Source organism: Mus caroli, unplaced genomic scaffold (genome assembly GCF_978045245.1).
Source record: "Mus caroli unplaced genomic scaffold, Mus_caroli_1 scaffold_13, whole genome shotgun sequence".
Classification (NCBI taxonomy): Eukaryota; Metazoa; Chordata; class Mammalia; order Rodentia; family Muridae; genus Mus; species Mus caroli.
In genome coordinates, this window is record NW_028227268.1 from 90,926,958 (window position 1) to 90,946,904 (window position 19,947).

Consider the following 19,947-nt stretch of genomic DNA (forward strand, 5'->3'; position numbering starts at 1 on the left):
CAAGGCAGATACACACAGACCTGCTATGTGGCGACTGGGGACGTGGCCGTGAAGACCAGAGAATGTCACATGATGGTAGGGGCCTCAGCCAACCAGCCCTCCTCCCCGGGAGCACATGTGACTGTCTCTCCTGGGGATAATTTCTCTGCCCTCTCTTGCTTAGTCACTAAGTCCCCTCCCATTGGAGCCTCAACAGATAGCCTGTGTCGGCCTCAATTCTCTGGTTTCCCTAGGTGTCAGGGCCACCATCTCAGCACAGCATCAGAGACCCCCAAGCCATGTGAATGTCTGTCAACTCACTCTCACAGGACCCTCCAGCAGCAGGGTCCAGTCTGTCTTACCACCCTGCCAGGGCCTGGGAACAGTGGAGACATTCAATAGAGGAGAGAGGAAAAGGCCAAATGGCTCCATGGTCAAAGATCACAGTGGCCTTTCTCAGACTCTGTGCCTGGACAGTCACAAGGCTCCTGAAATGGTCAAATGAATAGCTCAGCTGCCAAGGGCAATCAGTAAGAAGACTGCAGCCCTGGCTGAGCCTGGTGGAGAGCCTCACTCTAATGGCTGCTCTGGGCAGTAATGGAAGCACAACATCCCGAGACATAGAGACTGCACAGCAGCTTCATCCCAGTGCTGTCTGAGAGGACTTGGGCATTCTTTGGGAAAACTCAACTATCTGGTGCCCTGACTGGCAGCCATTATTAGAACTCGCAGACCAACCTTCCTGACTCGGCGATCCTTTAACACAGTTCCTCATGTTTTGGTGACGCCCAACCATAGAATTATTGTGTTGCTACTTTCATAACTATAACTTTGCTGCTGTTATGAATCACAACGTGTTTTCTCATAGTCTTCAGTGATCCCTGTGAAAGGATCATTCAACCCCCAAAGGGGTTACAACTCACAGGTTGAGAACCGTGGTCACAGAACATTAGACCAATCAGGTGTGGTGGTGCACTTTGATCCCAGCACTCAGGAGGCAGGGTCAAGTGGATCCCTGTGAGTTCGAGCCCAGTATGGTCTATGTAGCCAGTTTTAGGCTGCTCAAGGATATACGGATAGACCCTATCTCAAAAGGAACATTGATTAAAAAAACGTTACCTGTTCTGTTTTGTGTTGTTTTGAGATGGGGATCTCTTTAGCCCAGGCTGGCTTTCAACTCCTGATCCTCCCTCCTTCCTCTACTCTTGAGTACTAGGATTGAAGATTCAGGCCTGCTGAGGGTTAGAAGTACCTATCCTCTGTTTGGCCACAGTCAGTGCCCAGGCCTGGTAATAACAACTCAAGGTTTGACCTGTCCCTTCCCTTGGACCCTGTGGTGAAAGCCATTCTAGGAGGAGAAGTTGGAGTACTAGTAAGCCAGGAAGCCAGCCCACAGGTCTTTGTGCATGGATGGACACACCTGGGACTACTCACACTTGGGTGCATGTCCCTTCGTTTCCAGGGGACATTCATAGTCAAGGGCTGGAGCTGCTACTGGACTGGCCAGGCAAAGCACTCAACACTGCTGGCCTGGCCCTGTGGCTCCAGCTGGGCCTGAGCTGCCAGCTCACAGATCTCTGCACACATCTGGCCCGCACAACATAGGAACTTTCCAATGGCAAGCGGCGGTCCTGGCGTCAAAGCCCAGGCTCAAAACACCAACCTGCAGGCTGGCTTTCTAGGAACAACTCCAGGGCAGGCACTCGACTTGCTGACATCTTGAAGACTGCCCAGGTGACTGGGCAATGTGAGAGGGGTTGAAGACAGTTGGGGCTGCCCCGTGTTGACAGGGTTGCCCAGGGCAATGGAACTGATGACAACACCCACTAAGTGCACCACACAATTACTTCCTTTACGATATGCCACTGGCTTTGGACTCAGAGAGGGTAAATAGTTTGCCCACAGTCACACAATCATTTGTGACAGACCTGGGGATGGTACTCAGCCTGTGTAACACAGGAAACAATACCCATAGTAGTGGTAGACACATAAAGAGCCTAGCACAGTCTCCAGCACCCAACAGTTGTCTAGCAGAGAAGACCTTAGTAAGGCTCCTTCACAGGCCACAGGCTATTTGGGTACTCTGTAGAACACAGGGAGCTAGTTCTCCTAGTGGCACCTGGGGACCCTATCCAGGTCAGAAACAATTGCTCTAGGTCTTAAGGGGTGATGGGGGTCTTCGATCTGGTGACCACACTAATGACCCCTTCTTCTAGGAAAGCAACCCTATGGGGCGGTACATGTGACCTGCTCCATTTCATAGCAGACAGAAATGGCATTCAGAGAGACGACAGCACCACTTGTCCAAAGTCACACAGGAACTGACTAGGGAAGCATCAGAGGCTTTTTTTGAAGGGTCTGGATTCCTTCAAAACAGAAAAGCAGAGTCATACCACAATGAGGTACCATCTCACCGGCGACCATGAAGAGATAACAAACGCTGGCAAGATGCAGAAGAAGAAGCCTCCTGTATGGCTTGTGGGGATATAAATTAGTGTAAGATAGTGGAAAATACTACAGAGGTTCCCCCAAGCTCCAGAAATAGAACTACCCTATGATCCAGAAGCCTGCTCCTGGAAATGTCTCCGGAAGTGAGATCAGAGTGTCGAAGAAACAGTGGGTGTCCATTCACCAGCACTATACAGGGCAGCCAGGAAACAGCAGACAGACACACAAATGGGTAAGAAAATGGGGCTGTGCACACTGGAACCTAGAGACCATGACAGCCTTGACGGATGACATCATGTCGTGTGAACTGCGTCAGGCACAGACAATTACGCCATGATTTCACTGGCACGGTGTCTTGGTTAGGGTCACCATTGCTGTGATGAGTCACCATGACAAAAGCAACTTGAGAATGAGAGGGCTTATTTCAGCTTACACTTCTGCAGGAACCTGGAGGCAGGAGCTGAAGCAGAGGCCATGGAGGAGTGCTGCTGCTTACTGGCTTACTCCCTATGGCTTGCATTTTTATAGAACCCAGGGATGCCCCCACCCACAATGGTCTGGGCCCTCCCCTGTTAATCACTAATTAAGAAAATGACCCACAGGGTTGTCTACAGCCAGACTTTATGGAGGTTTTTTCTCAGTTGAGGTTCCTGCTTCTCAGAGGCTGGGATGGGCGGAGTCAGGATGGTTACTGGAGATAAGACTGGACAGGAGGGAAGTGTCTAAATGTTCTACAATGCCACAGGGCAACCTTGGTGGGTGACAGTTCATTGTATACTTCGAAGAAGTTACAAGGAAGGATTTGGAACATTCCCACACAGCAATGATGACTGTCTGAGGGGATGGGCATAGTGGCACCCTGATTTGGTGGTCATCACACGCATGCATGTTCAGGTGTCAGTGTGTACCCCATAAACACGTGTGGCCAGATGGTGTGGAATGATAGGAAGAGGAGAACAATATCACCTTGATCACAGCGCTGGTGAACAGACATGGCCTGCAGGATCAATGTTCAGAGAAAACAAGCCAGCCACGGTCTGACCATCTTTACCGTCAAAAGTGACTTCTCAGAGCGGGCCATGTTGGCATGTGCCTCTAATTCCAGCATCTGGGAGGCTGATGCAGGAGGATAATTAATTAAAGGCCAGACGACGCTAGGCAATGAGTTTCAGGCCAACCTGAGCTATAGAGACTACTCAGTTAACATGGCTGTGTTTAAGACACCAGAATTCTACACTAGACAGCCTCCTCACCATGGAAGTACAAATCCTGCCCTCTGGCCACCCTCTTGCCTAGTAACTGCAGAGTCTGTGGCCTTAAAACCATCACATTCCCACCCACTGAGACAACACTTTTGGCACACTCCCAGGTCCTATTCCTGCCCAAAATGCTTTGCTAAAGATCACACCGTACGTGGCCATCCCTCAGTGTCCTCAAAGTGCAGCTCTGGGGTCCCTCTGGATCCTCCTGTCCTCTTCAGAGCATCTCTAGGTGACATAGACACCTAATCCGACATGCACACTATGTATAAACAGTTGCCATACAAGGTCAATACAGATGCAACCACCAACCACACAGAACACTCAGCGGCACCCCATCCCTCCCCCACCAATATTCTCATTCTCTCTCTTTCCCTCCCTCCCTCCCTCCTTCCCTCCCTTCCTCCCTCCTTCCCTCCCTCCCCTGCCTCAATATCTTCAAACCATGGTTGGTTCCAGCTTGTGAACAAAACTATGGCACAGAAACCAACTGGGCAATTTATGTTTTAATTTGCATTAAAAGCCATGTATTAGGTCTAGCATCATTCCGTCTCATTAAACACGCTCTGAACAAACCACTTTTAAAAGCTCCTTAGTCCACAGCGACTTGGTATATCATGGCAGATATTTAAGCTATTTTGAACCATTTTAGTGGTGAATATCTGAACCTGCCAGTCTTCACAGACTCAACTTCAGTGAACTGCACTCTTGCTCTCTATCTAGAGCGTGGACTCCTGTGTGGTCTTTCCAGACTGGCTGTGTACTTGGGGTTGCTGGCTAAAAACCCCAAGCCTTTAATCCCAGCACTTGGGAGGCAGATAGCCAGGCTACAGAGTGAGACCCTGTCTAAAGAGAAAGAAAGAAAGAAAGAAAGAAAGAAAGAAAGAAAGAAAGAAAGAAAGAAAGAAAGAAAAAAAAGGAAAGAAAAGAAAAGAAAAGAAAAGAAAAGAAAAGAAAAGAAAAGAAAAGAAAAGAAAAGAAAGAACAACATGTCCCTGCTTAGGAAGCTGGTCATGTTGGTAAAGATATAAAAGGAACTGGCTGCAGGCGGGACTCTCTCCACTCACATTGTGTACTCAAACTGTTTATCCTTAAAAAGAAAACAGGGAACCGTTTCTTCAGCACTTCTATATGCCAGGAAGTGACCTAAACCCTTTGCGTGACTAAGCCACCTCAGACATTATCCTACCCTTATTTCCCAGAAGAGGGAACAGGAACAGAGAGGCTAAGCCACTAACTCTGGGTCACTAGGATAAGTCCACGCCACCTGGCTCGCAGCCTCTGAGGATTCTATCCAGGGGAGCTGAGGTTCATCGGAGGCTCATCCTTTTGGGGAGCTCATTTGGCAAGCTCATAAAATGTACAACTGCATCTTGAGAAGATTTTTTTTAAAAATCAACAAAATACATACAATTGCAGATAAACTAAGTTAAATGTCATTTATTAAAATAAAAAGCAAAATTGTGAATAGACATGTTTATAATTTAAAAAAAAATTATCAATAGGTCATGATTTTAAGCAAAAATGAAGAGCAGGGATATATTAAAATATGATAGAAATATAGTGAATTTCTCTGGAAATACAGTTACACCGTAACAGAATGGAAGACTATCTTACGTGTGGTGACGGAGATCTAAGACCATGCTGAGGCCCCTCACTGATAGCACTGGCTCACCCATCCCCACACGCCCATCCCCATCTGGCCTCCCTCACAGGGAACCGAATGCCCAGAGCTCTGATCCCAGCCCTGTCCCCCTCTGCATCACGGATGCTCTTCCGCAGAGGTGACCTCTTTCAGGACAGCTCTGGGTCCGCTCATCGCTCTCTCTCTCTCTCTGGCCCTGAGCCACAGCTGGCCCAGGGCAGACATTAAGCCACATCTGTGGAACTGACTGGAAGCCAAGGGTGGCCCAAAGCCACAGCTGCTGATTCACACCTTGGCCGGAGAGGAGGAAACAGTGACGCCACCTCGTGGGTTCTGGCTGGTGGGCCAGCACTGTGGGCGGAGGTCCATGCGATTCTGCTTAATTAAGCAGAACTGGATACGCCAACCTGCTGTGCTTTAAGGCAGCTCCCTCCAGCGAGGGTGGAGAGCTGTTGGTACCCATAGTTTCTGCCTCAGTTTCCACATGTGTGAAGTGGCTTAGGACAGTACCCACATGTCACACATACATTGTGTTGGCTCCCCAGTCCATGCCTCCTCCTTCCAACCCCAGCACCTTTGGCCTTTGCTGCACTTGAAATAAGAGTGGGACTGTTATGCAGGATATCCCACCTCCACCCGGCAGATAGGTGATCTGGCCAATTGGAGTCCTGCTTAAAGCCGTGGAAACAGATGCTTCTCGGGGTGCTAATGTCACTTCCTATTCAGTCAGAGATGGGGAGAAATGAGGTCCATCTGGTTCTGTGGATTTCTCTTTGGTTCAAGTTGGTCAGGTTTTTTTCCCCCACATCACTTACAACCCAATAACCCAGAGGGTCAGGTTTTAATTCTGGAACAGTGTTGCACAGCTTCAGTGGCATTAGGCATGAGACTCATGAGCACATGAGAAAACACTCAGATCAACGACAGCTAGTGTCTGATATTATAATAATCGGCGACAAAAATATTGTTAAACTCTGAAAGCAAAGCAGGCTCAGTTATTAGCACACAGCTCAAATGTCAGCATCCCAGTGGCTTGCACACTGTCCCCTGAAGAACAAGCCTTGGCTCCTCTGTCCACATGGACTTTACTCTCTTCCTGCTCCGGGGATGTAAGCTGGAGACCCAAAGATCAGCTTCTCTCCTTGCATCAGCTTCTCTCTGTTCAATGGCTTTCACTGTACACATGATCCATGCAAAGCCCTGGTCCTAGCCACATCGGTGGTCCCAGAAGCCCAGGTCTCCTGGTTTCCTCCTCTCCATGGCTCCTATCATCTCCACCCTGCACAGCTCTTCTGCTTGGCCAGTCGCTGCCCCTCTTCTCTGCCTACCCTCTCTTACCCTTGTTCTCTGGGCATCACCCTCATCGTGCTGGATGCTCAGATTACCTCCTCAATGCTGGCCTCCTTGAAGTCCAGGGCCAGGTTTCAGAGGTAGCCCAAGGTGACCTGTCTGCCTGCCCTCTTTCCTGGGGCCCCTGTGCTTATCTGGACCTTGTTCCTGAGTTTTAGAGTGCCTGGCCCCTGGGTGTCCATAAATTCTCAAGACACACTGGACTTCCCAGTAGGAAGGTTCTAGAGTGCTGTGTTTTCAAAGCTGTATTTCTGGCAACTGTGTATGAAGCACAGTTTTCAGTAAAACTTAATTTCATCTAGGTGATGAATCATGGTACAGCCCCAGATACTGCGTATTTATTGGAATTCACATTGGACTGGGTATGCTGGATTTTCATTTGCTTAGTCAGGATGGGCCAAGACAGGGATGCAGGGGCTGATGGTGGAATCCCCTCCCTCCAGCCCCCTCTTCCTGTAACACGTGAAGAAGGCTTAGGCCAGCAAAAGAGAGGGAAGAGCCTCGCAGCCTAAGTATGGTGCAGAGGGACCACAGCTTCTAGTGAAACTCAGCCTGCATGAGCCTGGAAGGGACAGAGTCCTAGGGGACGGGGGTGGGGGCAGCCATAGCCTGGGTTTGGGGACACTACTCCAAGGATAGAAAAACTCCAAGGACAAACATCCCAGCATCTTGTGTTCCAAGGGATTCTGTACAAATGCTTTTGAATCCTGGCAAAGCCACCAGCTTTGGAGAAGAGATATCTTATGGTTAGCAAAGGACAGCATCAGACCCAGGGACTGTAAAAGGGAAGAAAAGAGGACAACTGAGTCATGAGAAGAAAGATCAGTCACCAGTTTTCCTCAAATGAAAAAGGATGCTGTACTGTTTATAACCACTGAGCTTGACACAAGCTGAAGTCATCAGAAAGGAAGGAACTTCAATTGAGAAAATGCCTCTATAAGATCTGGCTATAATTCATTTTATTAATTAGTGATTGATGGGGAGGGTCCAGTTCATTGTGGGTGGGGCCATCCTTGGGCTGGTGGTCCTGAGTTCAACAAGAAAGCAGGCTGAGCAAGCCATGGGATCAGGCTAGTAAGCAGCACCCTTCCATTGCCTCTGTATCAGTTCCTGCCTCCAGGTTCTTGCCCTGTTTGGTTCCTGCCTTGGCTTCCCTCAGCGGAACTGTGACTCAGGATATGTGGGCCAAATACACCATTTCCTCCCCCAAGCTGCTTTGGTCATGATGTTTCATCACAGCAATAATAACCCTAACTAAGACAGGTGAATAATTTGCAAGCCAAGTCCAAGCATCATGAATGGGATACACAGCTCAACAGCAGAGTCCCCAGTTGGTCCCTGTAGTGCAGTAACTGTGGCACTTACTGTGGGCTCCTGGGGTGAGGAGCCCTCAGATATATAAAACACCTCAGGAGCGGGGATCCGGGCACACCTTTGGCTGAGGGGCTTTTTCAGTACCCTGTGACCTCAGGGATCACACCAGAGGGTCTGCAGGACTCTGGGCTACATGGCTCTGTGACCCTCCTTAGCTGTAGACACCATGAAGGGCTGGACTCCCTGGGCAAGGCACACCATAGCCAGGAAAGCACAGCCCTGACCACCCCGTAGGATGCTACACTCATAGCTACTGCTTCCTCAGCTCATGGCTGCAAAGCCACATGGGAGCCCTTCTTGTGTGGCAGGAATGGAAGGGGGTGTCTGTGGCCAACAGAATCTCATCTTAGAAGGCCTTGCTCTCAGAGAAATCCATGGTGACTTCACAGGCCGACAGTAGGATGTGGGGACCCTGCTGGAGCAATTTCAGCTTGGCACAGCCTCTTTTTATAAAACGAGCAGTCGCTGGTTTTTATTTTCACTAAAATCAGTGCTATGTGTACACCGCAGAACATTTGGAAAACAGAAAAAAGCACGGCAAGCAAAAAAAAAAAGTGCAACATATTTTATCAGCTCTATTTCTGGGTCTCTTTGGATGGCCACTTCCACCCTTCCCTGGCAATCTGCTGAGAAAGGCCTGAGCACATGCTTATAGCCAGCTTGACTGTGATGCCCTGGCAGAGGCCGGGCTCGTATCACCGTTCTGGAATTCTGCATGTGCCCATCACCTGGACCCTGCTCTCTAATGATGGGCATTCAGGAGCCCCTAACCTACAACTATGGTGACAGTATACATGGATGTTTCTAGTAAGGCTCGGTATTGTCAGGCCTGGACCAGAGCCTGAGTCCTCTATAATCCTCATCCTGGCCTCCTCAAACTGAAGCCACAACAACCCCATTTATAGACAAGGGCACTGAGCACAGAGAGGGAACGTGACACAGAAGAAATCTGAACCCACCTGCCTGGTGGGCTTTCTCCACACACTAAGGGCATAGGAGGCCACAGATTCAAAGTCTGCACCCAATCAGTGTTGAAATCGTTTGGAGCTATGCTAATGCAGTCTCCTGCCTCCTGAAGGATGCAGAGTGTAAGAGTAGCAGCTAAGACACTTCCCTTGGAGCAGGCCTGCCCATGAGGGGAGGGCCTGGTGCCTGCTCCTAGAGGTGAGGGAATTGGAATGGTGAGCACAGCTGTCAAGCTCACCAGCAGAGCATCCTGAAGCCCTCTTACGTGTCACCTCCTCGGCACAGCTTGCTGCTGCTTCCTCCTCCTCCTCCTCTTCTTCTTTATTAAAGATATGTTTATTATTACTGTAGCTGTTCTTCAGACGTGCACGAAGAGGGCATCAGATCTCATTATGGGTGGTTGTGAGCCACCATGTGGTTGCTGGGATCTGAACTCAGGACCTTCGAAAGAGCAGTCAGTGCTCTTACCCACTGAGCAACCTCACCAGCCCCCACAGCTTGCTTCTGTGACGGGCATGGCAGTTACATTTTTCTTTTGGCCTCAAGAGATCAACAGACATTTTACTCAGGGACTGGAGACATGGTTCAGTATTTAAGAGCATTTGTTGCCCTTCTAGATGATCCAAGTTCAGTTCTCAGCACCCAGATTCAAAACTGTCAGTAATTCCAGTTCCAGAGGCCAGAATGTCCTCTTCTGGACTCCAAGGGGACCAGTACATTCGCTCACATAGACTTGCACACATAGATAAAAACAGAAACAGAAAATAGATAAAAAGAAATATCTTTTTAAAAAAATCCTGTCACACTGCTGTGTGACAGACATGGTGAAGTGCATGGTGAAGACATGGTGAAGTGTCAGGAGAGGAGACTGGAGTGACTCTGCATGCTGAAGCCTGGCACCCAGGTGCCACAGGACAGAGTAGAAGAGTTAAGGCAGGCACAGCACATCCTTAGAGCGACAGTGGATCCAAACCACACGATGTGGGTCTTCACGGCCACCACTGACATCAGGCTCAGAACCGAGGGTCAGGACTTAAGCCCGTGTCACTCAGATGCCACGGGAAGTGCCACCGCCAAGCCTCCTGGCTCAGCAGTGATGAGCTTCAAAGCCAGGCTTTGCCTCCACAAAGGCAGAGATAAGTCGGTAAGAAATGTGCTAGTCGCTGGCGGTTTCCTCCAGCAGAATTCTAGCACCTACAAATTCTCACACTATCTTTCTCAGAAGGAGCCACCTCACTCACAAAGCTAGAAGCCAATGTGGGGCAGGGTGGCCGACTGCCACACATAGCTCACATTCAGGCTGGCTTGTTTCTAACATACACACCGGCTGCCCTGCTCTGAGAATTTCCATTAAAGGGCTGCCAGGGGTGCCGGAGGAGGGATGTGTCTGGATGTACATGGATCTCCAGTCCACACAGCTCAGTGGCTTAGTAACCACCATGCAACACAGAGGACAGCTCTAGCTTCACCGGATATGGGCACAATCCACACTGACTCAGCGGGCACCATCGCTCCCAGGCTCCTGGCACATGGTCAGTTCAAGAGGGAGGTCTGGCCAATCTCTCACTTCTAAGGACAATCCACTTAGAGCTTCTTTGGAGTAAGTGGCAAGGGTTGATATCTTGATATCCGCCAACTGAATGGACAGAGGGCTAAGAAGGGCCTAGAATGAGCCTGGCATCTCAGAGAAGGGGAAGGACATCAGTAAGCCACTTAAGGTCACCCAGCTTCGCGGTGGGATCACAAGGCAGCCTGTATCGCCTGGACAAACATGGCTATCTCAGTTTCCATGTGTTGTCTCCTAGCACATGTGACCTCACACACATACCTGAAATTCTCTGAGCCTACAGTCTCCTCAAGGGGTAACTGAGGACACTAATCTAACCACCTGAAAGATTACTATCCCACATGGATAAACCTTTCACATCAAGAGAAGATGAAAGGCAAAGCACACTGAGCCAGCAGCAAAGGACACACAGGCAATTCAGAGGAGGAATCTCAGCTGGCCAACGAAGGCACAAAAGGCCACTTGACCGACTACCTTAGCAAGCAGGAAGGGCTGACAAGCACCGTCAGAGGACACTGCCGTGAAGCACGCAGACTGACATCAACTAGAAAGGCTGACAATAAAGAGACTGGTTGAGAGCAGACAGAGCCCAGGGACACAGATCGTAGGCTGACATGCATAGCTGAACACATCCTCCAAGACCCAGCATAGTTCCTGTTCTGAGTCTATACATGGGAACAGTTTCCACCAGGCTAACTACTGGGAAGAGCATCCCTGAGTCCCCAGTAGGAGAGAACTTTACAGATGACAGAGGGAAATAGTCACAAACAGAATGCTATGCAGCAGTTAAAATGAACAAGGCAAGATTTTTATAGTTTCAAAACATTGAAGACAAGACTGAGGGGGGCGGGTTATCAGGTAAAACATGTAAAGGTCAAGGAGGGGGATACTGATGGCAAACGGGGTGATAGAAGGGTTATAAAACTGGACTGGGGTGATGGCTATTCAGCCTTATTCAGTTACTACAAACACCAGTGACCTCTGAGGTCATAATGGGTCACTGTGGTGATGTGTAAATGATACCCGGGAAAAGCAGCTAAAAAAAAAAAATCCTACTAACCCATATTTAATTTTACGTGTATAGATGTTTTGCTTGAATGTATGTGCATCACATGTGCCTGGTGCCTGTGGAGGCCAGAAGAGTGCATCAGATCCCCTGGAACTGTGTTAGAGATGGTTGTGAAGTGTGGTGTGGGTGCTGGGGATCCAATCCCAGTCCTCTCCAAGAGCAGCAAGGCTCTTAACCACTGAGCCATCTCTCCAGCCTGTGAACCTGTATTTTAAAAGTAAGTGGGGGCCAGGCATGGCAGTCTTTACTCCAGCACTCTGGAAGTAAAGGCAGATCTCTGTGAGTTCAAGGTCAGCCTGGGCTCCGTAGTGAGAGCTTGACTCCAAGAACAAAACAAGCTTGTGTAAATGGTAAATAACAAATGTAGAGTAGCGGCTTGGGGAAAGTTATGACTGGGAGGGGACACAGGGCGCTCTGTGACCGTGATTTATTTTAAATATAAAGACAGAAACGATCTGAAACACAGACAGAAACAGAACCTGACAGAGGCAGAAGTCGATGGGCAGGGATGGGCTTTATTCTCTCTGTCCCTCTGCAACACTGGTGTCACATAACAGGAATCTACCATCCTTAAAGAGCTGTCAGTACAGCCAGGACGTGGCAGAGCATGCCTTTAATCTCAGTAATGGGGAGGCAGAGGCGAGCAAATCTCTGTGAGTTCGAGGACATACTGGTCTACATAGAACAGCTAGAAGTATTACACAGAGAAACCCTGCCTCTATAAACAAAATAAAACGTGCCCTTGACCCTGACATCTGCCTCATCAGGTCCTCTTCAGGATATTCTTCTTTTGTAGTGTAGGGAGGGCAACCTGACAAGACTCCCGGAGCTGACAGGTTTCTAGAAAACACTCCAGTTAGGGAGGGTGGCCCTGGCATATCCCTCTGAGGGACTCCCTTCACACTCATTCTCATTCCCAGACTCTGAGTGGGACAGGCACGGCAGAGGCTGCATAGTGACAACACTGGCCTTGTCCACAGGAGAAGATGGCCGTTGTGAAGAGATTGCTAACCAGACATGGAGGTGGAGCAGGGGACCCAGCCCTGAGCCCCAGGCACTACTGTCTAACTGCAGCCTCAGAAGCTGTGACTTGTTCCCTTCCAGGCATGGCATCAGGGGGACACAGCAGCCAGGACACTCCAAACGGGTGTGCGTACTGCACTGTGATGCTCTGACTGGGACAGAAGTACATGCTGTCACCCCTGGTAAGGTCTGCATATGGTCTGTTCACACCCAAGAGTTATGTGCTGGAAGCTTGGTCCCCAGTGTCATGCCAGGAAAAGTGGCAGGACTTAAGGGGTGGAGCCTAGGGAAAGGTAGTTAGGTCATTGGTTATGTGGTTTAAAAGAGATTTGGGTAGCTCTCCTAGGACAATTGTTCCCAAAGGTTCATACTACAAAAGAGCAAGGTGGCCCCTCCCCCACCTTTCTGGCTTCTAGGCTCCCCTTACATAACCTCTCCCTCTACATGAACTCCCACCATGATGTCACCTACAACTCTGACGTGGACAAGAAGCCCTTCCCAGAGGCCAAACTGATGGGACAGTCCAATCTTGGACTTCCAGCTTCCCAGATGGCTGTTATTTTCTTTTTACAAAGTACCCAGCCTCAGGTACTAGGCTATACAATGAAACCAGACTAAGATGGTCCCCAAGGGGACATGCCACACTCAATATCTGGCTGTATTTTTGTTCTTACAACTGAGGAAAGGGAAGCTGCTGTGTAGAGGCCAGAAGCAAGGTAACATCAGCCAGGCCTCCATCATCTGCCTCCTTATTGTGTGTGGAGCTTGGGGGCAGGCTCCATAGTCCAGTCTGCTGCTGCTGCATTTGGGGAGATGTTACTATAGAACCAAATTATCTGCTCCTCTGGATGGCTCTGGCTGCATTCATCTATACTCCAACACCCATTTGGGGAACCAAAGACTGGATGGCAGGGAGAAGGCCCCTCGTCACAGTGGTGACTAAGCCCGAAAACAGAAGAACAAGCTCTCGCATGATTTCAATCAGAGAGACATAGACGCCACAGGGCTGCAGTTAAGAAACCCCATGTCAGTCACGTGATTGCCCCCCCCCCTTTCCCCGGGAGGAGACATCAACACCACATCTTACAAAAAAGGACACAGAGACTGAAAGAAGTAATATTTAGCAGCCTGGGAGTCCAAGAGCTGAGCTTGCCCAAGCTAGGGGGCTACACATACCTGGCTCAGGGAGCCCCGAACAACTGGCTAGAACCTCAGGGGTACCCCTCAAAGTCACAAAAGTCTGAGCAGATTCCCAGGCTTTGGGAGCATTCTGTCCAGGGCCTCTGTGGGTGTGTGGGATGTGGAAAGGGGCGTGGTCTGACGGGCCAACGTCTTTGGTCCAACAGGCCTGCTCTGCTCCTTACTGTTAGCTGCCCCATCCTTGAAACAGACTTGAGAAGACCACCAATAAACATGTGTGACACCACAAGGGAGTGGAAGGTGACACCCAGTCCTTAGTGGCTCTATCTATTCTGGTTTGGCAGATCTGGTGGAAGGCAGCATGGAGGAGAATTTCAGACTTCCTCCAGTTGGTGTGTTACTGAAAACTGTCCCATACCCAAGAGACAACTCAACAGGCTTCAACAAGAAACCAAGACTTGGCAGCATTTGAAATAGTTAAGGGGGGAAAAAGGGGGTGGGGTGTGGGGAAACCAAGACAATTTAGCTGAGCTCTGAAGCAGGGAAAACTTAGCTCTATTTAAAGATACCACAGGTCCAGGAAGCAGCCCCCGCTGGCTGGCCCAGGGCTGAGTTACTGAAGGCCTAGACAATAACAATACACTGGAACACAGCACACCCTTTCTTGTAGAGTACAGTGGATACCCGGCCATCTCCTTCCAGAATTTTATGGGCGACTCAGGGAAGGCATGTATAGCTGTCTGCTTTGTAAGAATGGCTCTCTTAAACAAATAGATCCAAAAGGGGCTTCCAGGGAGGCCCCTGGCCAGCCTTTCTCCAGCCAACGCCCTCTCTAGTCATTGTTCCTCACTTCTTTGTTAGGATTTTTTTCCCTCCCTCTTGCTTTTTTCCTTCCTGGTTAACTTCTTCAGGACTGGCACAGCCCCAGGGAAGCCAGTCCCCCCTCACACCTGGAGTGAAGTCCCCAGGGCCTGCTCTAAATCCACTGTCCTACTACCCAGAACCTCTGCGGTGGAACCAAGGCCACCTCAACCTCCAACAAGGTCCCCAAGCAGCCTGAGAGGCCACTTCCCACTTGAGGGTCACCGTGGGCCCCAGGCCCATCGTCCACGTTTGAGAACCCTCAGCCTTTGAGCCTCAGCGTTCCCATCTGCAAAATGATGCCAGGGACCCATTTCCTCCACACCTTAGCAGCTCCAAACAAAATTCTCCTGTCACAGAGGGGGGTTACTCCTGGGGAAACTTTCCCACATTGTTAAGCGGAAGTTACAGGGAAGGGGCGCTCAAATGACCCATGCACAGAGGATGAAGGGCTTGGTTCGCTAATCCTACGAGGCTGGGCGCCTCTGGGTAGGAGGGTGGTCTGAGACCCACGCCTCCGTGGGTTTCTCTCCTGGTTTCTGTCTTAGTCTGCAGCAGCGGCTGGGGCCAGACTTTTGCACGGGTAGGCAAGGCGAGAGCTCGCGAGGAGATGGCGGGGACCAAGGGGCGAGCGGGGAGATGGCGGGGAAGGCACAGGGACCAGGGGCGCGTGGGGAGACAGACAGCAGGGAGGGCGCGGGGACCCGGGGCGCGTGGGGAGACGGCGGTGAGGGCGCGGGGCACAAGTTCTGCGCGGGGCTGGGATCGCCGCGTGGCGCGGACGCCGACTCACATAATGCTTGTTGGGCACGCGCCGCTTCTGCACGTCCAGCACCTTCACCTCCACGATACTGCGCCGCGGCGGCATGGCCGTTCTCCGCGCCCAGCGCCGTGCGGGCCGGGCCGGGCCAAAGCGATCCTTGCCGCCGAGCACTTGCCGCCGCCGCTGCCACCGCCCTCCGCGCCCCGCCCCTGCCCGCCCCCACGCCGCCCGCCCACCCTGCTTAAAGGGCCCTCCCGGCCCGGCCCGGCCACGTCCGCCCGCGGGCCTTTGTCCCCGCGCCCGGCGGGACGGCGCGCTCCGCCCCCCGCGCCCGGGCCTGGCGACTCTAACCCCAGGCACCCAAGCAGCCTGCTCGAGCTCTCCATTCCCGATTTGGGCTCAGGGAGGTTGTCCATCCCCCTCGGTGTCTGAGAACCGCTGACGTGCCAGTCGCTATAAATCCGATCGCTTGCCCCCAGTGCTGGGGGGTTCAGGGAAAGGTGGTCACTAGGTCTCTTGGGTTTACTGTCTGTGACAGGGAGAGGAAAAACTGCAAAAATGGCCTGGCAGCTCTGCACAGGGCGGCGAAGGTGAAAGAGGGCAGGGATGCCGGGTGGGTAGCAAGCCCCTGACCCCGTGGGGGACTGAGTCCACACCTGGCCTTGTGCCCTGTCATTATCACGGATGCTCACTTAAAATCTCACAACACCTGGGAGTCGTGGGTCAGGAGGGGATGGTTAATCGCCTTTTACAGAGGACCTGAGGACAGCCTCTAGATTCATGGAGCAGGTGGGTCCAACCCATGGTTGCCCCACACTAAGCAAAGCAAAGCTACAAGTGGCTCCACATCTCTTTTCTCTAGCTCACCCTAGCATTGGCTGGGCGCTCAGTAACTATCAGATGCTGGCTGAATGAATGAATGGATGAATGGATGGACACACATAACACCATGGATAGGAAGTTCAGACTGCAGGTAGTGGTTTCTCAGCCACGAAGCAGGGGTTCCCCTTCAGGCACCTTCCCACCCATAGATCAGTCGAGGAATTTCTTAAGGGAGAGTTCTCGTCAGTCCAGGCAGGCCTTACAGACTATTTTGAATCCCACTGGAAACTCCTCTATTGCCTTTTTGGCTTCTTTGTCCATGCTTTCTGCTGTTCTGGCCTTGAAGGCTGGTCTGGATGGGCTTCACTAATAGAACACCTGTGTTTGGGTTACTTGACTGGTACCAGGCCATGGCAGGAGGAGGACTATCTTTACCAAAGTCACTTTTGTACCAAAGATGGTTTTGTGCTGCCCCAGGCACAGGACTATCTTCTTGGCGCTATTGATTAAGCTGTTCTCGCTGACCCACGCGGAGAGTGTGGAGAGCGGCATCCATTTGGAACCAGGACCCTCCCTGGCCCAGTAATTCCCTCCAGTGCACCAGATGCTAAGGTGCTTCCCCAGCAGAGCTGCCACCCAAAGCACCCGTTGGTTTCTCTCATCTCCTGCACAAAGCAGAAGCACAGGCTGTAGACGTTGGATGTACCTGAATCAGCCAGCTCCTCCCCCTTCCCAGTTCCCCAGCTCTGCCTGTAGCTGTAGTAATGCCATCATCTCCCCTGTCCCCTCATCCTTGCCCCCATCCTCCACCCCCCACCCTTGCTGGCTGATTTCTGAGTGTGAGTCGGATCACTCTGGGTCGCTCACAACAGTTCAGCCTTGCAGCTTTTGTCCTTGGGTGTCCGCCTCATTTTAGTTCGCACCCACAAGGTGCATCTGCGTCCTTGCTCCCTGCTTCAGGACCTCCTTCCTTTTTGTGGCTGAATACTTCTTCATTGTGTGTTTCCTAGCTCTTCCTTTTCTTTATTCGTATATCTGTGGTCACTTTGGCTGTTGCCACCCTTGGGCTATTGTGACTAAGGCTGCTGGGAATGTTGACATACAGATGTCTGTTCAAAGTCCTTACTCAGTAGTTCTTTAGAGTATGTTCTGGATTGCATGGTAATTCTACCTGGATTTGCTCATTCTTTTGTGGCGCCTCACTCCTGTCTTCCTGGTGGCTATAGGAAGGCTCTATCTCATGTACACCTGTGTGCTAGAAGCAAGCATTAGATCCCATTACAGATGGTCATGAGTCACCATGTGGTTGCTGGGAATTGAACTTAGGACCTCTGGAAGAGCAGTCAATGCTCTTAACCACTCAGCCATCTCTCCTGTCTATCAGCAGTGCACAAGAGGCCCAGCTTTTTCCAAACACTCCCCCTGGCCCCTTACTTTCTGCTTCTTCTATTGTTCTTGACCACACCATCTCAATGGTGTCAGGAGTGACTCACTGTAGCTTTTATTTGCATTTCCCCAATGATTAATGACAGGAAAAAAAAAAAAACCTCTGCTGTTTAAACTCTGCTGAATTTTACAAGGGGGTTAGTGCTTTTCTCTTGCTGTTGTGAATCAAGTGGGAGGGAAATCCCGCTTAGTCCTAAACTTGCTCCAGCTCAGCTCTCAGCCTAACAGTATTTGTTGAGGTCTGTCTGTGAGCTTGGGGCTGGCCTGGCACTTTACTTTCTAGGGCCTTGTCTTACTAGGGTCTCATAGCCCTGGGAGTTACAAGCCGTCCTTCCTGTTTGCCAAAGGGGAGGTTGAGGAGGTGTAAACAGACAGGTATTTCCCTGTGATGATGTTGCTGAGATGACATGGCATTTGCAGAGAGTCTAACTCCAGACTTTTGAGTCAAGTTGACACACTCTAACTATGACATGTGTGGTGTCTCCCTGTATGTCTAAATGTGTGAGAGTGCTCTTGCCTGTGTGAACATTGGAGTCCAGAGGTTCTTCTGTTCCTCTCTCCATTATTTTTTGAAACCGGTTCTCTCACTGAATCTGAAGCTCACATACTTGCTAAACTGGCAGACTAGCAAGCCACTAGGACCTGTCTGTCTCATGTCCCCTACCTCAGTGGAAAGCTGACAGATATGAGCCACTGCACTCAGTTTTATATATGATGATTAGAGATCCAAACTTAGGTTTTTATGCTTGCTCAATAAGTGCTCTACCCCTCAGCCATCTCCCCAGCACCAAAAGAGAGAGGTGACTTGTCGGGAATGAGATCCTGAACATGTGATCAGAAGCTAAAAGAGGTTCAGAGTAAGAAAAAACATGGATGGAGTTTGGGCAACACCAAGATTAAAGTTGACTCAAAACCTAGACACCTAGGAAGAGAGGATCTCAACCAAAGAATTACCTCCATCAGATTGGCCTGTGCACATGGCTGTAGCACAGTTTCTTAACAGCTAATGGATAAAGAGGACCCAGCCCACTGTGGGCAGTGCCATTCCCTAGGCAGATGGGCCTTGGTTACATAAGAAAGGCAAGCCAAGGGAGCTAGCCAGTAACCAGTGTTCCTTCATGGCTCTGCTTTAGTCTGCCTGACTTCTCTCAGTGATGGTTAACCTGTGAGTTGGAAGATGAAACAAATCCCTTCCACTCCAGTTTGGATTTGGTCATGGTGTTTTATCATAGAAACAGAAAACTACTTAGAACAACATACAAAAATAAAAGGGAAGGAAAGGTCGGCGAGGAAGCTCAGAGGGTAAAGATGTTTAATGCCAAGACTGATGACCTGCGTTTGATCTCTGGAAATCCTGTGGTGGAAGGAGAGAATTCTCTGAAGCTGTCCTCTGCCCTCCATACACGGGTTGTGACACGCCTGCACTAGTGTACATATGCACAGAAACCAATGAACGTTGAGCCAACAAGAAGCTCTGGGAGGCAACACCCTCCCAAACTTAAGCTTTCAGTTTACCAAGCCAGCACCCTTAACACCATTCCTGCACATCCCAGTTTAACCCTTAACACCACTGGCCAACTGGACTTCGGACCCTTCCCGTTCTGGCATAATACTTAGCCTGTGAGAGAGGTTTATTATCCCACCTTCTCTTATGGGGTCTGTCTTAGGGTTTTACTGTTGTGAACAGACACCATGACCAAGGCAACTCTTATAAAGGACATTTAATTGGGGCTGGCTTACAGGTTCAGAAGTTCAGTGTATTATCATCACGGTGGGAGCATGGCAGCAATCAGGCAGGCATGGTGCAGGAGGAGCTGAGAGTTCTACATCTTCATCTGAAGGCTGCTAGAAGAATACTGGCTTCTAAGCAGCTAGGAGGAGTGTCTTATAGCCCACACCCAGAGTGACACACCTACTCCAACAAGGCCACATCTACTCCACACCTTCTAATAGAGCCACTACCTGGGCTGAGCATATACGTACCATCAAAAAGGCCTTCTCAGGTTTTCTCTGAAATAAACCTGTTCTTACTGTGCAGCCAACTCCTCAGTTTTCTTCTTAAAAATGTTCTCTCCCTCCCCTCCCCTCCCCTCCCCTCCCCTCCCCTCCCCTCCCCTCCCCTCCCCTCCCCTCCCCTCCCCTCCCCTCCCCTCCCCTCCCTCCCTCTCTCTCTCTCTCTCTCTCTTTCTTTCTTTCTTTCCTTCTTTCTTCCCTCTTGTTTCTCTTGCAGACAAC

General features: G+C 50.4%; 1 protein-coding gene across 2 annotated transcripts in view; it reads right to left on the reverse strand.

Annotated features, from left to right (window-relative positions):
* The window catches only part of Sh3pxd2b (SH3 and PX domains 2B), a 79,402-nt gene extending 63,784 nt beyond the window's left edge, over positions 1-15,618 (reverse strand). For both annotated transcript variants that reach the window (XM_029484044.2, XM_021177399.3), the window contains exon 1: positions 15,475-15,618. In XM_029484044.2, the coding sequence (XP_029339904.1) occupies positions 15,475-15,549 (75 nt within the window). In that variant the 5' untranslated portion in view covers positions 15,550-15,618. The remainder of the gene's footprint in view (positions 1-15,474) is intronic.
* Between the last annotated feature and the right edge of the window lie 4,329 nt (positions 15,619-19,947).